Source organism: Manis javanica, chromosome 15, assembly GCF_040802235.1.
Source record: "Manis javanica isolate MJ-LG chromosome 15, MJ_LKY, whole genome shotgun sequence".
NCBI lineage: Eukaryota > Metazoa > Chordata > Mammalia > Pholidota > Manidae > Manis > Manis javanica.
The window spans coordinates 75897487-75921167 of NC_133170.1; the positions used below are offsets into that span (position 1 = coordinate 75897487).

Sequence of the window (23681 nt, forward strand, 5' to 3'; positions counted from 1 at the left end):
GGAGGTCACCTCATGTCTTGGTGCCCACTGGCTGGACTCACCTGGGAGGATGAAGATGCCCTGGCAATGGCCGTTTGGGAGCAGCAGCCAAAGGCACTGCCTCCATGTCCACTGGGCCCTGGGCTCCCTGCCAGGCCTGCAGTTGCCCGGCTCCAGGCAGGCCCTGCCAGCACAGCTCCCCAACCCTTAAGCAGGCCCTACAGCTTGGCAGAAACTTCGAGCCAGACAGAAATCACTTCAGGCAAAGCTTCCATTGCATCCTTCCGGGCATGCGGGTGATAAACATGGTGCTTCCCCTGGCATCACCATTTGTACTCCCAGCCTATGCATCAAACCAGAGGGTGAGCTCAACCTGGACCTATGTTCCGTGGAGAAAACGAACTTGGCTTCTGAAAGGGTCTGTGGGCCTCAACAAGCACCTGGGCTGAACTCAGCCCAGAACAAACAAGAGCTGCACACAATGGGTGGGAAGAAGCCAGGCCCACCCAGAGCACAGCTGGAAGCAGAGGAAATAGACCCTGGAAGAAAATTTGGCAGCTTGAACCTTTATTTTTAGTATTTTTTTAAAAAGCATAATTAGAAACTTTCAATACAGAAATAATCCTAGCAAACCATTTAAAAGTTTTGTTGTTTGACAGGAATTTCACATCAGGTCCGCCAGGACGTCAGTTCAGCCCTGTGAGTCCCCCCAACCCCCAACCCCCATTCATGCGTGTAACAACTCAACAGGACAGGCATAGTCGTCACCAAGGTCACCCCACCCCCTGGGTCTGGACAACCAGTTGCCAGAAGCCACGGTTGCTCCTAGGCTAGGCTGGAAGTTTCCAGGACCCTCTCCTCTTATTGCTTGAATCTGCAAGCACCACCACACTGGTATTCCCTGCATGCTCAAGGTCGAGTATGCCACTCACTCCAGGAGCCCTAAACTCTGCATGTCCCCCACAGGAACCACAGCCAGCCAGGACCGTCCTGAGGACGGAGACCATACTTTGCTCCTGGCCCCCAAATAGATGGGGCTGCCTGCTGCTTGGCCCTGCGCCCCCTCCACAGCACCGCCTTCCCAGGCCCACAGAGCTCCCCCAGCTCATCCTGCCGCTCCAAAAACGGCCTGTCACAGAGAACCACAAGCTTTTGGCAGTTTGGAGAAGTGGAGAGACCCATCAGAAGACCCCTACCCCCCAGTTTTTACTGATTAAAACCTATCAACAGTGTTAACATGGAAAAATCAGTGTGATTTGTGACATGATTGTCCAATCAGGACTTGGCCTGGAAATCACCTAGGAAAGGAAATCTAGTAAAACACATCATGGTGATGAAATAAATTATTCCCAGGTTACATGATCCTTTTAGAAGAAAGGTAAATGAAGTGTCCAGAGGGGGAAGGAGGGGGCTGGTATCAAGTGCAAGTGACCCTGGCTTTTCTTCCAGGGGACCAGGGCGGGACAAAGCTGGCTGGCTCCCAGCCCCGCTGCCATTCCTTCCTACCCGCTAAGAAATCCTCATGCTGTCTTTGTACTGAAACAGCTGTCAGTGATCCAAGGCATCGTCCCCACAGTCCTGCAGCCCCTGGCACCCACTGTCCACATCCAAAGGTGCCCGGGGCAGCACTGGAAGCCCAGCACCTCCGGGGACGGGGGAGGACCTCCCACAAGAAACGGCCCGGAAAGCAGAGCTGCTCTGCTGAGAGCCCAACCCCATAGGGACAGGAAGCCACTTGCTTCTTCTAAACACACAGGACCCAAAGGGGGAAGGTCACAACTTTTGCTCCTGTGCCAACTTCAGGAAGAGGGAAAAACAGTGTGAGGAACTTAATAATTTTGATTTGGCTTCTTTTTTTTTTAAATCTGTTAGAACAATGCTCCTTAGACCCCCACAAGCCCCATCCCTGCACACCCCTACCTTTGTGTTGGAACTGAAACAAGTCGGTATAAATTAGAAGCCATGGCTCCCCTGGGCTTGTCGCTCAGAGGCATCTAGAAGGCAGAACAAGAAATCTGTTGGCCAAAGGACAGCAGTAACTCTTCCTGCAAACCAAGGGCAGGGCCCCTAACGGGAGCCCCCAGGCCAACCTCAAGGCCAGCTTTCCCGGCTGCCGGAGTGGCTCTGGGGCAGGGGATAGGGAGGGAGCTGAGCTGGGCCCCTACGTGCCCAGGATGGAGGCTGCCAGCTGGTCGGGAACCGGTGACACGTGGCCCAGCTCCAGCAGCCGGGCGGGCAGCGGTGGGGCTCCATCGTCTCCTCGGGAGGCCGCTGGCGATGAGACGGGAGGGCGGGAGGCCGGCGGTCGGGCGCGGAGGAGCAGCCGGTCCAAGCGATTTACATATGTACAGACGTCCGTCAGTCCCGGCGCCGGCCTCGGCGGGCGGGGCGGGGCGGGGCTGGAGGGGGCGGGTCCAACGCCTTCCGGCACGGCGGGGCGGGGCGGGCCGGCGGCGCCTCCCGGCAGACGCGCCGAGGAACTCTTGCCAGGCGGGGGCCGCCGTCAGCAGCAGCGCTTCCGCCGCTTGCTGTTGCGCGTGAGCTTCACCACGTCGTTGTGCTGCTGCTGCTGCTGCCGCGCCAGGTTGTCTTTCTTCGCGCGCAGCACCAGCTCCGTGATGCAGCTGAACATCTGCGGCGGAGCGACAGGCCTCAGACCCGGGGCCGCCCCGCGGCTGGGCCGCCCCGCGGCCCGCCGGCTGCCTCCCGGCCGGCTGTCTACTTCACTCGCGCATTGTTTGTATGTTCGCAAACCCCTTCGAGGAGGAGGTGGTGGGTGACAAAGGTCAAAAAGGACCGATATCAAAGACCCGTAAGTGTGTCTTCGGGAAATCTGCCTCTCGGGGGTTTTCCAGTCGGTCTTTTTAAGGCAAGAAAGGGAACCCTCTTCCTTCAGCTGGAATACTTGGACGAGGCGGGTAGGGCGCCCCTGCCCTGGGGTGGCCGGAACGACCCAGGTTGGCCCATTCCCGGCCCCTCACTGTGTGTCCTGCCTGGAACTCACCCGCCAACCCACCGTCCTGTCTCCCCTCCACCAGAAAAGGCATCAAGCACTTGACATAATCTACTTCCCTTATTCCTTGTAACCTGGGAGACAGGGGCTCCTACCACACCCCAATCTACAGAAGGAACAGATGGGCCTAGAAAGGCTAAGTCACCACCCGAGGTTACACGGCCCCCATGCAGAAAGACCCGTATTGTGACCCCGGCCTGACTTTGAGGCGCCCAGGCTCCCTGCTGCTGTGCACTTGGGTGTCCAGGATCCAACGGGGGTCCCGGCTCCCTCAGCCTCCGGGTTCCATACACTGTGGAGCAGGACTGCCCCCAGAGCCACAAGCACAGCCAGCCTGGGCCTGCGGCAAAAGGTCCAGCTTTTCTCCCAACCAAACTGCTTTCCAACAGGCCCAGCAGAAGGGAAGGGAAGCTGCCCTGGGCTGGAGGCTCAGGCAGCCTGCAGGGAATGTGCATCCCCAGGAATCTCCCGGGGACTTGAAGCAGATGCCCATCTGAGCTCTGGAGGCCACAGGAAAGCAACCTGGTCTCTGCAGGGAGGCCAAGGCCCCAGGAAATGCAGGAAGGGGTGACAATGGTGGGGCTAGAGGACAGACCATGAGGCAGAGGACTAAGTGCATGGCTGCAGTGTGCAACAGATCTAAGACTGACTCAGCCTCTTCGAAGCTGGGTGATATTCCTTAATTTGAACCTCACTTTCCCATTTGCAATGTGGACGTAATTTACTTTAGAAGACTGTGGAGATATGAGCTAACATCTTTAAAGGATCTAGCACACAGTAGGCACTCAATGAATGGCAGCTGCTATGATGTTTTCTGGCAGCCACCTGGGTGCCCTAGGTAGGGCTAGGAGTAGGGAGAGGAGGGCCAGGGTGAGGGAGCAGAGCTGGGTGCACCCCCACCCACTCTGGTCTGGGCCTCACCTCTTCCACGTTGACATTCTCCTTGGCACTGGTCTCAAACAACTGGATCCCCATCTGCCCAGCGAATTTGTAGGCATCTTCTGTCTCCACCACCTTCCGCTCGGGGTCATCATTCTTATTGCCCACTTCAAGGCAAAGCAAAGTCAGCCTGGCCTTGCGGAAACACCCATCCCTCCACACCCCCGCTGGATCCAGCCTCACCTAATATTCGGCACACATCATCACAGTTCTGGTTGATTTCATGAAGCCACCGCTTGACATTGACAAATGACTCAGCACTGGTGACGTCATAAACCACGATGACCCCATGGGTCCCCCGATAATACCTGCAGGGCCAGGGTCTGCATCAGAGCTTCAGCCTAAACTGCAGCCCACGTCCAAACAGCAGCAGGGGAAATGGTGAGGGGCAAATGCTTTCCCACAAGACCCTAAGTCCACACCTGACATGCTAGGACCACACACACCCATCAGCAGGAGAGGATGCTTGGCAGTGCAGCTCCTCACGCTGGCCCCCAACGCCCCAGTGAGCAGGGAGTGCTCAGCCCTGTGGTGGCCAACCAGGTTGTTGAGAGTCCACCCACCACTAACTTGAAACTCCTTTTAAGTTCTTATTTTTTTAATTCAGCTATGTTTTGATTTGACATACTGTCACCGTCCTTGTTTTAACATTCAAAAAAATTTTATCCCCTCAAATCTTAATGAAATAATCATCCCAAGAAGATATACATATGTGAAGGCCTCACTCCCTTCCTCCACCCTGGGCTCTTCCATGCTGGCCCCAGGCATCCAGGCACGGTTGGGAAGAGGGTGTCCCAGATATGCCACCAACCACACGCACAGACCCCATGCCCTAAAGTCAGAAGGTCTGGAAGGCATTCCTTTCCAGACCCGGTGCCCCCGTTCATTCACAACTCAGGACCCAGGGAGGCCAGCAGTCCCGGGAGGAAGCAGAAGGCAGGGCCTCACGTTTCCCAGAAGAGCGCCCGCTGCCCTAGCAGCCAGGTGACAGCCCTGCCCAGCACTGTAGTCGCCTGGGGCTGCCAAGCCTCTCACTCATCAGGGGCTTCCATGAACAAGGGTGAGAACCACTGCCCGCAGCAGGCTGCGCTCCCCAGCGGGCAGGCAGGCTGCGTCCTCCTGACCTGCCGGCTGCCGCCTGGCCCAAGGCTTGTCAGGGCCTGAGCACTCAGCCCCAAGCCTGCAGGGGCGCAGCATCCCCGGGCAGCGGCTCTGGGGCACCACTGCACAGCGAGGAGAGGGCTAGCCAGGCTGCGGGGCAGCTACATCCTCGGCCTGCCCGTTGGCACTCCGGCCAGCTCTCCACAGTCTAGGCCCAGCCACAGGGCAAAGGCCACCCCTGCTGAATTTCTGAAAGGCTGTGGGACCCAGGAAGGTTACTGCATGCACCTCGGCACAGCTCAGTTCTCTCGACTGTAAAATGGCGTCACCGGTGATTTAACTCCTGGGGAAGTGGTAAGGAATAAAAGAGAGAACATACTTTTTTGCAAATGCCCCCAAGTGGTGAACCGTCAAGGGGTGGTGGCTCTTTACTGTCACTGTTACTCCAGTGCCACTCTGGGGCCCCTGACACGGTGGCAGGGGAGCAGTGGAGGAAGCTTCCTTGAGCCTGTGCTCTGGTGTCAAGCCCAACTTGTCTCCCCTATCCTGTCTCTCCACCCCTCAGATGCCAGCTGCACTGCACCCCTCAGGTTCCACCCTCTGGGGATGCAGCGCCTCAGCCTTGGGGAGCCCTAACAATCAAGCTGGCTGCCCCCTGCCCCCTACCAGCTGCTGCCCCAGGAGAGCCAGGTCATCACCAGTTCCACTTGGTGGACTCCCACCTACACAGGTGCAAGAGTGCCAGGAGCAAGGAGGCCAGACACCTGTTCCCTGCCAGCAAAGGAAGCGTTGAGCGGTGGGACGTAGTTCCAAGCTCTCCTCTGCTGAGGACTCCTGAAGATGGCTCAGCCCCAGCACAAAGCCCACAGTGTGCCCAGCCCCCGTGCCTTCTCTGGGACCCAGACCAGGGGATGTAAGCCTCTCAGGAGAGAGAACTAGTTGGAGGACAAAGTCAGGGGCCCTGAGCTCTGGAAAGAGCACCAGTGCTTCTGGGCATCTTGTTACCACCACCGCACCACAGCTGAGCTCTGCCGGCACAGCAGTCAGCACTCTGTGTCCATTACCTTATTCATCTTTGCAACAACCTGGTGTGATGGACAGACAGGAAGGTCACTGTTTTTACCAGTGAGGCCGTGAGGCACAGTGGAGTGACCTGCTGCAAGTTGCGTACCCATGTCTGACTCCCAGGCCCAGGGCTGGTACAGAAGGGCTTCCCTTCCTCGCCACCTCCCACTCAGCCCACCATTCAACACCCTCTGCTCACCCCTCACCCAGCTGCACTGCTCAGCGCTGGCAAACCCCAGCCACCAAGAGACACACTGAAGAGATAACAACAGAGCCCTTTCTCGGCAGGCTAACAGGAGGCAGGCCCCGCATCCGAGAGGCCACACTACTGCACCTGACTGCCCCGAGCCCAGAAAAGAAAACTAACTCCCAAATTCTTCCAAGACTCCTTCCTTCTTTGTCAGCTACCCTCACAGGGCGCCAAGTGTTTGTGGCCCTTCAGCAGGGCGTGCAGTGCCTTCTGCCTTATGAGGGCAGAGTTGGGGAGCCCAAGACAAAACATTCTCACCTCCCCAGATGGGCCAGCCATTGTGCAGCACCACCACCCAGCCCTGCCTTCTCAAGTACCCCAAACAGACACACATTGCCCTCAGGCTGCTGAGTAACTCCAGTCTCCCAGCAGGATGCAGGGGGCAGCCACCCCACACCCCCCCCCGAAGGGAGCTGACCTTTATGGTGGCTGTGTCGCCTCTGCTCTCAGGGCCCAAGGCACCCCAGGCCCACTGCCCTGCCTGAAACATTTCTCATGGCCACAGGCCCAATATTCTCGGTCACCCTGAATTCTCTGATTGGTTTTCACCTACAAGAGACACTAGAGCATCTGCCGCAGGCCCAGTCCCTTTGGGTGACAGGCAAGCAGACAGCAGGGTTGTGGACTGACTGAAGGCCAGAGCTTTGGCATCAGATGGACTTCAATTCAACTCCTGACTAATCAACCATGCTAAGTCACTCCACCCTCTCCGGGCCTCAGTTTTTCAACCATAAAATGGAGATTATCACAAGACTCTTTATCAGAATTAAATGAAATGAAGTAGGTAGAGCCCTAAGCAACAGTACCTCCCCAGAGTAAAGACATCTGGGGTCAATGCCCAGACGTCCTGACCCTGGACTCTCAGCAGTCAAACAGGAGGTGCCTCTGGCCCCAGCTGCTGAGACACGGGGGCTCCGGCAGCTCACCAGGGCTCAGAACTGCATGGGCAGCGCTGGGGACCTGGGGAGGCATGGACCACAGCACACACATGCTCACTGCAGGCCCCGCCCAGGGACAGATGCCCGCCTGCTCCAGCCCCCATCTGACACCTAACAAGAGCAACTGTCACTAGCTAAGTGACCACCTGGGAAGCCAGTATCACTGTTATCCCATTTTACAAAGGAAATGAAGCCAGAGGGTGGGTAATCTGGCTGACATGCACTGTCCTGCCCACCCCCACGGCCAGGGTGCTCAACCACTGCCACCCACAGGCGGGCAAGCAGCCACACCTCATCCCCTCCTCCTCTCACTCACCAGCACCCACTGTGGCCTCAGGCCCACCTCAGTGAGATGTCTGCCACAGGACACCCACCACCGTGTCTCAATGGCAGTGGCAAGGGGTCAGAATGGGAGCAGCACAGCCTGACTCACGTGGAGGTGATGGTGCGGAAGCGCTCCTGCCCAGCCGTGTCCCAGATCTGCAGCTTCACTTTCTCCCCATTGATCTCCACGGTCCGAATCTTGAAATCTACTCCAATGGTGGTGATGTAGCTGCCTGCACATACATGCATGTTAGCAAGGACCATAGGGCACACAGCAGACCATGTCCTAAGCTTCAGCAGTCTCCAAGACCCCTCCCCACTCACTCTGTACCCGGCACGTCCAATGTCCCAGGGACGCAGCCCTGACCAAGAAAGACAAGGTCCCCACTCTGATGAAGCCCACAGCTGAGGTGAGAGCAGGACAGGATACAAAGGTACAAAGTTTGCAAGGGTGGTAAGCATACAAAGGAAATGAAGCAGAGGATGAGACTGGGGCGAGGGGAGAGGCACCTTCAACGGCAGCAGCCAGGGCATGGGCTGTTAGCTGCAGCCTGAGAACGGCCTGTGACACAGCCTGCCCTTTTCTTCTCTATTATATTCCAAACGTTTTGAATGATTCATAAAATTAGCTTCCTAACATACACCCAAGTCACAAACTGCAATTTGAAAAACACTGCTCCAAACAGAGGAGACAGCAGCTAAAATAGCACTGATGTGTGTGTGTGTGGTCATGTGAGGTCAAGCACTCGGTGGGAGGCAGGTGGCAGGGGCTGAGGCCAGATCTCAGGGCCTTTGTGCCGTTTTTCAAGAGCTTAGACTTCTGTGTGGTGTGTGATGGGGAAGGTTGAAGGGCTTTAATGGGAGCATGAGCTGCATTGTAAATAGTTCTCTGGGGGCATCTGTGTGAAAAATGGAGTTGAAGAGAATTTTCGGCTGATGTAACAGTGCTGTCCAGGCTGACAAAGCCCCATTGCTAAAAAGAGCACATGTTCTCAGCTTCATCTGGAGCCTTTAGGGTAACAATGGAAAAGACACGACACACACATACACACCACTGACTATGTGAAATGTGGAACACAGATAGGAAAGGTCAAAGTTCAAGGTGAGGAGGTCGTCAAGGAAGGCTTTGGGAGGAAGTCATATTTGGGCCGAGCTTTAACAGGTCCAATTTCAAAGGCTGAGATTACGTGGGGGAAGACGCCCCACCCAGAGCGCACGAGCTGAAGCAAAAGCAGAGCGAGAGCACATCCAGAAAACCAGGCGGCGTCCGGCCCTGGGTGCCGCCGCGGCGCGTGGCCCTGCGTCTCCCGCTGTTGCACCCTGTGCACAGCCGATGGTTGAGCAAGCAAAAAATAAAATAAGGCACGAACAAGATCAGAAAGGGAGCTAGGAAGGTGAGCTGAAAATAGATTATGAAGACCAGTGGTTTCCAACCAGGGCTGGTGGTTTTTAAATAGGGGAGATCCCTCCAGGGGATCTTTATTACATGTATTAGCAAGACGAGCTCAGGGCCTGCGATGGGATGGGTAGGAGCTGCTGTAAGCTTCAGGCTAGAACCCACAGTGGTGGGTCCACAACAGGGGCAGCAGAAATGGAGAGCGGGAGAGACACTCAGGAGCGGAAAGCTGACGAGATGGGGGGATCAGGGGACAAGGGGGAAAGGAGTGGTTTGGGGCACAATGAGAAGCTGCCCATCAGTTACCATTCTGGAACAGAAACTAAAAGCAACAGCAAAACAGGGCTGTTCAGTGAGTGCTTCGTCCTGGACACTCAGATGCGCTACCTCAGGGAATCCTCGCCATGACCTTATGTGGGAGGGGCAATTATTTCCACTTTACAGATGAGCTGAGACTCAGTCACGTTCACAGTCGCACAGAGAAGACAGCTCTTTCCAACTTCACACCACCAGTGGTGTTGCAAGACGGGTGTCAGGAGAAACCCACCTCTCCACCAAGAGGCGCTGCCATGTAATCACTGCCTACCGGCAGCCCAACCCTCACGCATGTCAGGGCTGTCCCAGGACAGTCACATTTCAGTCCTGTATCAGAGGAGCCAAGTCAACCTGAAGCCTCTGCAATGTAGTCAACAAATGAAAACATGCCCAACTTCACCAGTGATCAGGGACGGACACGCTGAAAACAGAGAGCTTTCTGCCTACCAGCTTAGCAAAAAGGAAGAGTACTAAGATCCAGCACTTATCAGAGCTGACAAGGGGCGCTTTCGGTCCCTCTCAGTGGGAGCATCAGTTAACCTAGGAAAACCTCTTTGAAAGGCGACTTGGCGGTATCTGTGAAAACTGTAAACGCACAGACCTCTTGACCTCGTAACTCCACTTCTATGCAAGAAAAAACAGACAGTGACCCCAAGTGTTGCAGTATCACTGAGAAGCCACAGCCCGAAAGCAACCATGGAGAGAGCACTGCTAACACGTGATGTGCAGCCACAGCCACTCAAAAGCAGCAGAGGTCTGCACGGACCCGGAAGGGAGACCCTGACAGGCTGAGGGGAAGATAAGGTGCTGCCCCTCTGCATGTGGAGTTGAGGAAAAAGACACACATAGCACTGAGCAGACGCCACCAGGGCACCAGGTTGGCAGGGCGGGGTTGGGGGCACCCAGGTGAAGGGACAGCTTTCATTTTTCACTTTATTAAATCTTCCTATTTGAAATTTTATATAGGCATGTTCTAACTTGTAATATTTTTAAACTTTTTTTTTGTTTTTGAAATGCCGGGGCAGAAAAAGACCCATAGAACAAGGAGAGGCGGGCAAAAGGATTGTTTTGAGCCACATAGGCTCAGACTGACCACAGAGACTTTCTCACCCCGCCACCCTCCGTCCCTCCTCCCCTCCAGCAGTCAAGCCGAGGCCAGTGTGTTCGGCACGGGGAAAGGGGTTTCAAACAGAACACCCCGCAGCACACTCACCTGAGAAAGTGTTGTCTGCAAACCGTAATAGTAAACTGCTCTTGCCCACACCTGCAGGAAAGAAAGTGGGAGGTGAGAGGGGGTACAGGAACCCCCTACCTGGCCCCCACCCTTCGACAGGGAGACAATAAGCTGCCTCTTGCCTCCTGAAGCTGAAGAGGCTCGGCAGGACCCATCTCACTCCAGGGCTGTGTCTGGTCTCCCCCACCAGCCACACACCAGGGACACCTCTCTCACTAGTGTAAGACAAGCTGCCACGGCCCCTTGGGGGGTGCGGGGAAGGGACTCCGGCCCTGAGTTGAGGGCCACCCAGCAACCCAGAGCAAGACAACAGATGACAGAAATGAAGCAGGGGAAGGTCAGCCAAATGATATGGGCTCTCAGGGTCTAAAACATCGTCCCCAGAAACCTGTACATCGTGTGTGGAGCTCGTTTGTGTGTAGTGTGAGATGAGGGTCTGGGGAGCTGGGAGGAACCCATGAGAACATCAGGGGAGGAAACTGAGGCCCAGACAACTCAAGCCAATTGCCAGCCATCTTCCCCCGCTGATGACACTGCTGGCTGGGGGGCTGCCTCACGCCCATCAGCCTGACAGCTCCTGCACGCTCAGACCATTTCACCACCACGAAGCTCCAGCACTCGTGTTCCAAGAACAGGCAAAACCCTCATAAGCTTGCCTTCCATTTACTTCATATACAGCAGCTTTAGCCTGCCAGGGTCCCTGTCCTGTGACCTCTTGTCCCATCCCCTACCCTTGCCACCCCTAAGGCCAGATAGATAAACCAACCACAGAAGGAAAGAATTGGCAGGCATAGAGCGCTGTGTGTGGTAGGCACTTTGCTGCTCCTATAATTCCAACTGCCTCTCCTGTGATGAGGCAACCGAGGCCCCCAGAAGTTAAGCAGCCGGTCCCAGGGGCTCTGCAGGAAGTGGCTGAGAAGTGAATCTAGGGCAGTGTGCTCTGGAGAACTAACACTCTTTCCAATGTATACTGCTTGCATCTGTTTAAGGAAATAAAATAAAAGACCCCAAACAAGCTGTCCCATCTCACTCCTGTTAGATTTTCAGCAGCAGTGCTACAAAGCCAGGTCTGAGGAGATCTGAATGCAGGCTCTCAGAAACCCCCAAGCTGGGGGCAAACGTGCGTACACATGCATGTTGTGGTCGGAGCCCGGGGCCTCCATCAGATCCTCATCCACTGCCTGCACCCCGGCCCCACCCAGCTGTGCTTCTCTACACCTACCTAACCCCAGACTCCTCTCTGATGAGCTCTTCTGGGGACTTCTCCAAGTGAGTGAGCTGCCCAGGGATGCCCAAAGAACTTGTTTCATGGAGGAAAGCTGGGTTTTGCCTTTCCAAAGCAGGCTGGCAGTGTGGCCCTGAGCAGCCCCCACAGTACCTGCCCTGCGCCCGGCCCCAGCAGCCGCTCAGAGCTACTTCCTCACTGCTGCCTCTGCGAGGCTTCCTGCTGCGCCCAAGGAGAGCCCAAGTCCTGGGCTGGGTCCCTCACGGCGCTCTGCCCAACGCCACCACCCCGTCAGCCCTGCTGGCTCCTTTGTTTCCTCCTGGAGCCCTCTGGGTCTGCTTACTCAGCTGAAAGCTTGCGTCTGGGCCACCAGGCTATGAGTTCCTCTAGGAAGGAGAGCTCGTCTCACTCACCCCGGACATTCACAGTGCTGGAAGCTGGGCCCAGCACTTAGTAGGCACCAAACAGTACTTAAGGAGCTTATGACTAAGCCAACATCAGTCACGCTGACAGTTACTCTGTGTAACACTATGACTGCGGCATTAACAGAAGCCAAAGCAGTGGTTTTCAAACTTTGGGGGACAGCAGAATCTTTTAAAAATTATATTTTATCTGACTCCCATGTATCTAAAACAGATAAGGGGGTGCTCTTTTCATGAAGCAATGAAAGAGCAGTGCTCCCTCCAGCCTGGGTCCCCACTATCCACCCCCAGGCTCCAGTGCAGAGCTGCTGGAAATCACCAGGCTGTAGAACGACTACCACGGTCACCACACCAGCTGCTGCTCTGGCCCTGACACCAGCCTCTGGAACAGAAACCCACTCTGAGAAAGGCCGTCTCCTCAACTCCCAGGAAGAAGCCTCCTTGGGAAAACACGAGGCTACCATTCACCCACCAGCGCTGCCCGAAGGAAGTGACAGGTATCATCTACCTTCACCACAGCCTCAGTCAACAGCTTCCCAAAGGCCACATCGAGTATGAAGCCCATCCAGCCCAGCTCGTCACCCTCCACCCTGAACGGAGCATGGGTCCGGCTCTTGATGCCTCTTGGGAGCCACGAGAGACAGATTTATACTGCAAACACCTCACACACAACTCTCAGTCATCATCACTCTCCCTGCATCAAACTCCCTCCCTCCCTGCTTTCTGCCCCTGGGCCTACACAGACACTGCACAGAAGCTCTGGTCCTCAAAAGGCCTCCATGCCGACCCTCAGCCCTGCTCCTCCCCTGGGTTATCGACCCCCACTCCTCTTTACTTCAGTTCTGGGCTATAGACCCTTAGACCTTTGAGTGAAGCGTTCTCAATTTTAATCCTGGCTCAGCAACCAATTCACTGTACAACGTCAGACAAGTCACTTCCCCTCAGTAAGCCTCGGGTCACTCATCTGTAAAGTGAAAGGCTTTAACTAGATCTCCAACCGCCACTCCAGCCCCAGGTTCTAAGAATGAGTAGGGCTGGCCCCATGGATCAGATGAAATGCTACTACAAATCAGAGCCATTGTCAGAGGGGTATAAGAGAAAGTGTAGAATCTCAGGCATAAAGAAAAGCTGCAAAAGCTGAGGGAATGTGTTCCAGAAGCATGTACAATGTGTCAGAGTGGGAAGAACTCTTCTAGATTTATAAAGCAGAAACTAACATTCATTGAGGGCCTGCTGTTTGCCAGGCCTGATACCAGCTGCTCACACATACAGAGCAGGACATTATCTTCTGGCTCTGCCTCTGATGAGCTGTGTGACTTCAGGCAAGTCAGTCAGCTCCTCTGAGCCTTAGTTTCCTTATCTGACAAATCACACATGCAGTGGGTGAGAACCAGATAAGAGAGTGTGAAATCATTTGATAAACCTAAGGAAGCTCCACAGAAGGAGCCCAGTTCAGGGGAGGGCATGATGTCAGTGTCCTTGCTCAGTTGCCAAAGCTTAGTCTGAACTTCAGGAGCTACCATCTCCCAGTCTTGTGAGTGTTCAGCTTTGGGGATCAGCTCACTCTCAGGAGAAATTAAACTGCAAAGCACCTGTCTGCTCTACACACCGTAGTCCTACATGCTCAGATGAACTAAGAGCCAGACCACAGAAATCTTGACCCAGGGAGTCTTCTCCCACACCTGACTTCTGAGTGAAAAATCAATACACCGGGCAAAATGTACTGTAAGAAAGGGAGCCAAAACCATCTCCTGCGTTTTACAGGGGGGAAAAGCCAACAAGCTGCATCTTCTTGCTGAGCTTGCGCTTTTCATTTTTGGGTATCAACACACAGGTGCTAGGTATCTTGCAGAGGGACAAAGAACCCTGGACTCTGGTGGGCTGACTTTAACTCCAAAAGAAGAGAAATCACCCTGGTGCCAGGCCCTCAGAACAAGGCCAGGGCTGAAATCAAATCCTGTAAAGCATAAGCCTCAGGACCCTGAGGAAAGCCAGAGGCCATATCGAAAGACGCATTTACACAGCTTGCCTGGCTTGATTGCTTTCAACCCACAACAAATCCACCCTCTACCTTCCAACTCCTTCCCAACCACAGCTAGTCTAGTTAGCTAGCCGCTAACTTTTCCCCTTACCTCTCCTTCCACCAGTAACCACGGAAATCTCAGCCATCCTTCACCTGATCCAAACCACTAACCACGTCCCAATCCAGCTCCACAATGAGACCAAAACCCACCCACTTCCCTAGCCCAGCTATGACACTCAACACTCCTACATCAGGGTCTTATAACTCTTACAACCCCTTTAATTTGGTCTCCTCTTTCCTTAACAATCCATGGGCTCCATCACCCATGGCATCTACCTTCAGTCACATGACCCCCTTGCCCACACTCAACTCAGGTCTGGTCTATAAACTTGGCATGCTCCCATCATATACTCCCAGCACCTCAGCTATGCTCCTATAAACCTCCTGGGGCCTGGCTCCCTGACCTTTGGTCACCCCATAAACTTGCTTACCTGCCACACTCTAAACACCTATAAAACCCGCCACCCCTTCCAGGAAATGGGCCTATCTTTTCAGACACTTAATATTCATTCATTCAGCAAATGCATTTTAGGCACCTCCTGGGTGCCAGGCACTGCACTAGGCACTGGAGATGGAGCAGTACCCTGAGCTTGGAGCTCTCCAGGAGTGTATATGTAGTCAAAGAGTCCTTTTGTAATATTGGCTGGTGCACCTCCAATACTGTATATGCTGTCTAATATACAGAATATAACAGCAAACAGGTATTGAGCACTCACTGTGTGTCAGGCACTGTTCAGAACACTATGCATTATCTCACTGAATACTCAATCAGCCCAGTGAAGTAGCTCCATTATTATTCCTTTTCACAGATGAGGAAATGGAACCATACATACAGCGATATAATTCAGCAGGAATGTGACAGGCCCTGTATGAAGTGCTTTCCCTGCCTTACCTCAATTAAACCTCAAAGTAATCCCAGGAGGCAGGTTGTGGGAATATCCCCACTTTACAGAGGATGAAACTGAGGCTTACAAAGGATCCTGATAATCACATCAATAGTTAACATCTACCTATACCTTACTTTATGCCAGGTAGGGAACTAAGCACTTTTCATCAAACACTCGCCACCCAGAGAGGCAGGTCCCCACTTCTCAGATGAGGGAACTGAGGTTCAGAAAGGCGAAACAACTTGCCCAAGGTCACAGAGTGAGGAAGCTGCTAGCCCCAGAACTCGAAACCCGGGTGTCCCCCCTCCACAGATCGTGCGACTTGACCAAGGTCACACATGAGGCAGGGGGCGCGAGTAGTGGAGCCGGCGCCCGGCCCCCCGGCTCCGCAGCCCGCAGCCCCAGCCTGAGCCCGGCGCGGCCCGGAGCCCCTCGGCACTCCCGTGCGGCAGGCGGCCACCGGGCAGCCCCGCCCGCCAGCCCCGCGCGGGCCGGCACCTCCCCGCCAGCCAGCCCGCTCCGAGGCCCCCGCGGGCCGCGCCCGGCAGGGCCCACGCCGCCTCGGCTGCCTCGGCCCTCACCGCTGTCGCCGATGATGAGCAGCTTGAAGAGGTGGTCGTAGTCCCGGGCCATGGCGGGCGGGAGAGGGGCGCGCGGGCGGGCGGGGTCGGTGCTGGCCTCGCGATCCGCAGCTCCCTCCGGGCTGCTCCGGCAGCGGCGGATCCACTTCCCGAACAAACAGCCGGAACTGACAGAAACACCTCCCTCCGCTCCCCCTCCTCCTCTTCAGCAGCAGCCGCCGCCGCCACCGCCGCCACCTCCCTCCTTCCCGCCCCGCCCGGCCACTGCGCAGGCGCAAAGTCTGGCACCACCTCTGCGCAGTCGCAGCTGCGGCCAGCCGCGCCCTCTCCGCGCTCGCAGAGCGCGCATGCGCGTTGGCAGAGTCCCGCAGGTGTGAGCCTGCTTTCATGGGTCTCTTAGGTGGACACCGCGGCCGCCGCCGCCCGCGGCCCTGAGGGCTTGGCATGCGGAGCTGCTGTGGAGCCATAACTGAAAGAAGCCGAGAGTGCCGGAGAAGCACGGCCGTGATCTGGGACAGACTTGCTCCTTCATCTTCAAGAATCCCAAGCGCTGCGGAGAGGAAAAGACGCAGCAGTGTCTGTGGGGGCGGGGCTTCAGCCGGGCCCCCGGGTTGTCGGCGCCGCGAACTCGGACACCCCCACGCCACCTTCCCGCTTCGACCCCCCGCTCCCGGGGCGCCAGCTTTGGCCCCGCAGCATCTCGCGCCAGCGGACTGCACGCCGAGGAGGCTGGTGGCTGCCGAGGTTTACAAGGCGGGAGTCGCCGGCCAAAGCAGGTGTTAGGAATGTGGCCTCGGTCATTCCGGGTCGAAGTCATATCCTAGCCGTGTGACCTCGTGAAGCCGGAGTTGCCTCCTTGGCAAACTAGGGAGGGTAGTTCCAGATTCACAGCCCCGGCCACCTTGACGCTGAGCCCGGGAGATGATGGACCCATTGTGTAAGATGCGCCCGGCGTCAGTTTCCCACTACATACAGGTAAACATCTCCATATCGTGTGGTTAGGAAGACCTGGGCCACCAGTTAAGCGGTGTTCGGCTTATCATAAGCCCGTTTTTTCCAGTTGTAGAGTAAGTTCCCACCTATCCTAAAAGGAGGCTGCTCTTAACTGCCATCCTCATTATAGAACTGCAGAGATGTTTCAAGTTCCTTTGTAAGTTCCTCATATGCCCTAGCCCTTTCAAGTATCTGTTGGATATTTCTACTTGTTTTATCAACTTCCTTTTTTTCAGTCTTGACTTCATAGAAAGTCAAGTATCATGGTTTTTTTTTAAAAAAACAAGTACAGCTTACCAAAAAGTACAAGTTACTTTTTTTCCTCGAGACCTGCTTCGCACAGGTCCTGGCTCCTCACAGGGAACCGATTAATACATTTGGTTCTTGGATACCTTAAAATGCTTTACAGATAGTTCTTGAATGAATGTATTTCAATGAATTTGTGTGACTGTGCAAACTCAGGTGCATTGCCTTTTCTCTTTAATGTACTTGGACATTGTCATTTAACAGCTGTATGTTACAGTACTCCCATCATACGGTTGTACTATAATTTAACTGCTCTACTGTTGATAGGCATTAGTGTTGTTTATAATTTTTGGTTATTATAAACAGTGTTGCAGGGAAGATCCTTGAACAGCATATGGAGTGTCTGACTCAAGTTTTGAGTTGTTTTTCCAGAGCTGAGAATCTGTGGTAATGTCAAAAGAACATTGGCTTGGAAACTAAAGGTACTAACTGGGAGAGGAGCTGCTCATGTGACCATTAAAAATGGCCCTTCTTGGTCTGGGAATGGTGAGCGGGATCCCCTCTGATTACGCAGTTTTAGGAATCGTAAGGGCTTAAGAAGGATGCCTCATTGTACCCACCAGGCAAACACACTCAACTGAGACCAGGCAGTGAGGCAGAAGGTCATTACAGGTCATCTCAACCTGCTCTACAGAGAGACTGGTTGAAATGCTAGCTTTGAAATCGTGGCTCCATACCTTAAAAGCTTGGGGACACTGAATATAAGTCACATCACAATATCTAAAAGCCCCATTTTCTGCACAGAATAGCTGTGATGATTAGAGATTTGTTTGTATATTACTTGCCACCTATAAGCATGTAATAAACAGTAACTAAAGCAGTTAACCAAGGTTTTGCACTGACTCATTCATACTTTTGGCTATTTCTTATTGTAGACTCTAGCACACACTTCCAAGGCAGCTTCCTGATATCAGGTCTGTAGGGTACTTTGCAGAAGTAGAGCAGACCTGGCCATTATGAAGACCAGATTCCTGACTTGCCTGTGTGTATCGTCTGGAAAGTAATAGGTATTAATTCCTTCAGTTATTCAGTAACTATTGAATATATGCTTACTATTTATTACATGCCACAAATTATAGAATAGAGCTTTTTTTTTCCTCCTGGAGCTGATAATCTCATCAGAGATAAGTCATACTCATGAAGAATTAAAAATAGCGATAAATAAGATAGGTAGGAAATAAGCAGCCTAGACTTCAGAGACAGAAAGCTATCACTTTTAGCTAAAATGAGAAGTGATTTCATCATAAACATTTCATGATGGAATCAGAATTTAGCCTTGAATGGTGGGTGTATTTAGACAGCCACTGTCATAGCCTCAGAGAATCAAGTTTGGCTTTGAGGGGGAATTCCCTAGAAGCCAGGCTTTGTGCCTGGCTTCCCCAAAATGAAACTCTTGAGCACGTTTCCTCTAGAAACATTGTTTTACACTAACTTAAGCTACAATTCAATGGCTGGGGCTATTATGGTTGGTAGATGGAAACTGTGCATACACAAATAGAAACTATTGTGACCAGAGGTGGTACAGTATGTACCTGATGGGAAGCTTTGCTCAGAGCTTTTGCAAAACCACCCGTTTGTATATTAGAAACTACAACGGGAAGGCACCAGAAGTTCTTGAGCAGAGGAGCAGTATCAAAATATTTAAGGGAAATAATCTGAGACAGGCATGCAGGATGGATTTTCAGCTGCTTCAGTTTTAAAGGCAGCTACTGCTAAAGCCCAGGTGTGAGGTAACGGCAGGAAGGGACGGATGCAAAAGACTCTATGCAAACTATATCAACCAAACACTGCAGCATTTTTTTTTAAATCACAAATTTACATAGCAACTGGATTCATTCACTAGTTCAGTAAATGTTTTTGTGCCTCCTAGGTGCCAGGCACTATGCTGGGCACCAAGGATATAACATGAGGAAAACAAAGCCCCATCTTCATGGAGCTGACAGTACAATAGGGGAAGACCAGTCATTCATTCCTTCAAATATCTGAGGGCTTACTGTGTGCCAGGCGCTGATGCAGGAGCTGTAAATTTAATAGTAAATAAAACTGTAGATCCCTACTTCATGGGGTAGAGAATACCAACCAACACAGATGTGTCTACAGAGAAAAATGCAGGAGAGTAAGGAGGCCATGAGTGGGCAGAGGTTTGCGGGAACAGGGACACCATGGAGGAGGTGGATATGTGTTCTTCATTCAAGAAAAGTAAAAGAGAATGGTTGGTGGTGAGGACACTGGGGTCAAGTGAAGTACTTTTCAGGACAGCGGAGGTAGAGGATTAGCAGCCAGTGAACAGTAAGGGTTGAAGATGGGTTAAAGGCACTTTGAAGAATTTAACTGGCAAAGAAGTGAGATCAGGAAGTGAGGAGGCTAGCGGGGGAAAGGAGAGGGAACGTCAAGCCTGAGCCCGTGAAAACGGCCGCGGTGTCTCACTGGGAGCAGTAAGAGGGGAAGGTCAGTCCAGCAGAGGTCTGCAGGGACCTGTGAAGTCCAGGCTTCAGATGGAGCAGTGGATTCTCACACTGCTGAAATAGGCAGTGAAGGAGGAGCACATGCTGCAACCATGTAAGGTAGACATGGGTGATAAATGAGAATTTAGATAGGGCAGGTAGACTGAATGTCGGGCTTTAAATGAAGAGCCACGATGGGGCACTACCAACATGCTAGTCCAAGGGGGAGGGAATAAAGGAAATTTCATGTGACCTCTTCGTTTAATAGAACTGGAAATTAGCTCCCTTTCCTTCGTATCTGCATGCCTGATGCCATACCTAGAGCTTTGGTGGTGACCTTGCCCTGTCCTTAGATAACCCTCCAAATCAAGTGAACATTTAAGTTCACTGGGATCCCATCCTGGGATTCTCTAGGATCTAGCTCATGGTCGCTTGATGTCTACTGAATTAAAGTAAAGCTGTAAAAATATAAAGTGAAGCCACACATAGAATTTAAAGAGTTAGAATGAACATCAGAAATAATTTATAGTTGACCCTTGAACAATGCAGGTATTAGGGGCACTGACCCCCCCCCCAGCCTCCCACGCAGTGAAAATCTGAATGTAACTTTGACTCCCCAAAAACTTTACTTATAACCTACTGTTGACTGGAGGCCTTACTGATTATAAAGTCAATTAACACACATTTTGATTAGATGTATTATATACTATATTCATAGTTAGCAAAAATGTTTTTTCAAGTGGTTGCAAATCTCCCAATTTTCCAGTATATTTATTGAAAACAATCCACATATCAGTGGACCTGCGCAGTTCAAACCCATGTTGCTCAAAAGTCAACTGCAGTTGATCCTCTTGAGTTTGTTTTCTTTGGGGTGTGGGACAAATCTGGGGTCTCTCACTGTAACTCAGCTTCAACTCCCACCCTCCCACCAAACCCTTCAGTAGGATTTTTCTCTCCCCTCTTTAGATCAGTAGTTTTCAAAGTGTGGTCCCTGAGGCTCTGTCACATCCTTACCAAGAGGTTATTTGCCTTTCCCACCGTCACCTGCTTACGAGTGTACAGTGTTTTCCGGAGCCTACACAATGTGATACTGCAGGGGACTGAATGCAGAAGCAGTCATGAGAACGCAGACATTAAAGAAATTTGCCAAAGTGTAAAGCTATGCCGCCACTCTGCTCACTAAAGTGGCTTTTATTTTGGAAAACTTGAATTTGTTCTGGTTATTTACACTAACATGTAGTGGACTTATTCTTTTTAAATGAGTAAATAAAGGTGTTTAAGTTGGCCCTTCTGATGTCTAAGACGGCACTGTCAATAGGTAAAATGCATATAAGCAGGACCCCTGGGGGGCTGTCCATAAATTCTCCAAGTGTAAAACGGTCCTGAGGCCAAAATGTTTGAGAAGTGCTGGGTTCAATACTGCTGCAGCTCACCTTCCCAGTGCCGATTTTATGGGTGTATAAGCAGTAAGAAGGACCTAATGTAGCTCATGACCAGGCTGCCATCTCACCAAGAGACCCTCCCAGAACAGCATCAGAAAGTGACTGCTGTACTCATGTGGGCACTCGGCCCAGTATCACCAGAAATCCCTCTGACGGAATCATCTTGGGCCAGTTTTTCCAGTTTCCTTTGCTAACATCAACACTAACAACCCTTGCAGCAGGCAGGCTGCAGGGAACCCTAATAGAACTGGATGGGGGTGGTGGTGGGGAGCAGCTCAGAACCACCCAGAGAATTAATTGGTCTCCACCCCTTCCGAAAACTGAGACCAGTCATTCCAAAGAGCCACACGCCAAGAACTTGCCTAGTTTCTCTTTTTCACCTTCCAAATTACTTTTATAGACTGGCCCTGGGGCTTGGTAACCAGAGTATCAAGAAATATGGGTCTTTCCCAGTTCTGTGGCCAACTGGCTTGTGACCTTAGAGACACTCCTTCCCCCTGAAATGACAACCACCCCTCCTGGCCTCCTCACGAGTGTGTCAGGAGTGTGTGAGAAGTGCTGCTGGGACAAAGGTGATAAATGCTTCCTGCCCGGGCACATGTCACAGTCTTCTATCAGGTGTTTTAGATACTCAATCACAGTAACCATCATTCCTCAAAGAAACTGGATTTTAACTTAGTAGGTTTTCAAACTAGGGGCTCGAAGTTAACACATCTGCAAATTCTGGGTCCAGCTCCTGAATCTGAGCTCACTGCACTGGTGACTGGCCGTAGGTGGTCATGGGCACCTCCCGATGACACCTCATTTCCTCACACCAGCCCGGTCATCAAATGAGCACGTCCTATGTGCCCAGCCTTGTGCACCAGGCTCTCATTCACTCAACAGGCCCAGTGGTAAATTTGTCACTATACAGATGAGGACATGTGGGCTCAGATAAGTTAACACGTGCCAGGTCACCTAGCTGATATTAATACAGTAAGGTTAAGGTTCACACCTGCCTCAGAAGTCTGCCAGGCTCCCAGTGGGTAAAACTGCAGTATTTCCAGAATCTCTCTTGCCTGATCTTAGTTCATCTCCATATCAATTGGTGTTTCCAGGGGGTGGAGAGTACATCTCCATATCAATAGGTAATTACTAGGGCAAGCAAGGCAGTATGTGGACTGGAGAGGTTGGGTGGGGTCCCTTCTTCTACAGCCAGGTCGTGAGACAGGAGAGAAGTGGACAACTGCTTGTAAGCAGTAAGTGGATTTCTCCTACTTTATTTCTCCCCTTGACTGATTTCGGTTTCAAATGTATTTTGCCCCACGAATTTCCCTCCCCCGAGTTACACTCTCCCATAGTATGCTACACCAGGACTTTAAAGTGGTATCCTTAAAATTTCCTTAAAAACATCTTAGAAAACTAGACTGTGAAGGTACACTGGTTCCTGTTTTCCCCTATTGTTCTAATTTAGAAAAGCCTGAAGCAATTTAAGACACGTCCACACAGAACCATACTTACAAACATTCCCAACTGCCAGTCTTGTTTCAAAATCTGCTTTCAAATAATGTCTCCAAATTCCTAAAAATGAAGCAGCAAAGTTCCTGCAGGCCCACTGCCCTGTGCCAAGCTCTCCAGCACCACGGCAGAGGGCCAAAGGGAGATTACCTGCAGGTGAGGCTCCTAAAAGGGTTGTGAACCATATCACTCACCCACACCTTCAAATAACCTTGATGCCCATGACTGCAGAGGCTCCAGTTAGCCAAAGGGTTGAGAATGCTCATTTTGTTCTCCGTGGACTAGCTTTAAAGCACATCATTTTGTCATTGCTTTTCAGACACACAGAAAAGGGGAGTCAACTTCTCTCTGAAGGATCACTGGAAGTCTTACAAGAATAAATATCTTTTCTGAAGACCTTCCTAGCAAGTGTCCTGTAAATGGGGGGAGGTACTGGCTAGCCCACAAAGCAGCTGGGTAGGGCCCGGGGCCAGGCATCTGGAACCCCACAGCCATGTCCCGTTGCCTGTGTGTGTGGGGACGAGACAGGTCTGGAGGCACTGCTCTAAAGAATGAAAAATGCTTGTGCCAAACTGCCAGCAAGTAGAAGAGAAAGCCAAAGCATATGAATTCTGGTGATAGACTGCTATTTTCCAGCCACAGGGCCCTGTGCAAGTGCCTCCACTGTGCCTCAGTTTCCTCCTCTGGGAACCAGTACCAACAAGAGAACCTGCTTCATAGACTGGGAGGACTAAATTTTAAAAATGCTAAATGCAATCTGCCACAGTTACTATTAATCCCTGAACAAGAGATTTTTAGAGCTTCCATTCCTAATTTCTCAACTGGCCCAGAGAGATTGGATGACTTGCCAAGGCTGAACACCTCTACCAACCACTAGGGCAAATCGCTCTGCCTCTCTGCTGCTGAGTTCCATCCTCCAGGGTGTTCCAGCTGGAAGCTATTTTCAGGATTGCTATGGCCCTTACTGCCAAGGTCATGGATCCTGTTCCCCTGTCATGTCTGACTGCCTTCCAAGGAGCTCACACCCTCCTTCCACACTCGGGGACTGCAACTCCTCATGCTCTGGGAGCCCTTGAGTAATCTCCATCTGTGAATCAACCTTCATCCATCTATCCTCAACAGAGATCTCCTCCTCCTCCTCCTCCGGTTTCTGGAGCTAGAACCTGGTATTTTTCCCCGAGTTCTGCTTACTGAGTGTCTTCTGCCTCTAAGTACCTCAGGTTCCCCAACCCATCACGACTCCCACC

At 52.4% G+C, this 23681-nt stretch overlaps 1 protein-coding gene and 1 long non-coding RNA gene across 3 annotated transcripts; one reads left to right on the forward strand and one right to left on the reverse strand.

The window, feature by feature from the left end:
* Positions 1-526: 526 nt before the first annotated feature.
* Positions 527-15967, reverse strand: RAB35 (RAB35, member RAS oncogene family). Of its 2 annotated transcripts, XM_036993114.2 has the most exons (6): positions 15753-15950; positions 10534-10584; positions 7719-7842; positions 4115-4239; positions 3914-4038; positions 2349-2611 (listed from the first exon to the last, which is right to left on the reverse strand). In XM_036993114.2, the coding sequence occupies exons 1-6, from the start codon at positions 15802-15804 to the stop codon at positions 2483-2485; spliced, it is 606 nt and encodes a 201-aa protein (XP_036849009.1). In that variant the 5' UTR covers positions 15805-15950; the 3' UTR covers positions 2349-2482. The 2 variants fall into 2 exon arrangements, with proteins under 2 accessions (XP_073078347.1, XP_036849009.1); XM_073222246.1 differs by lacking the exon at positions 3914-4038 and having other exon boundaries at positions 527-2611; positions 15753-15967.
* A 131-nt stretch (positions 15968-16098) lies between these two features.
* On the forward strand, positions 16099-22830 carry LOC140846352 (uncharacterized). The gene is made up of 2 exons (XR_012125351.1): positions 16099-16727; positions 22754-22830. It is a non-coding gene; the product is annotated as an uncharacterized lncRNA (long non-coding RNA).
* The last annotated feature ends 851 nt before the right edge of the window (positions 22831-23681 follow it).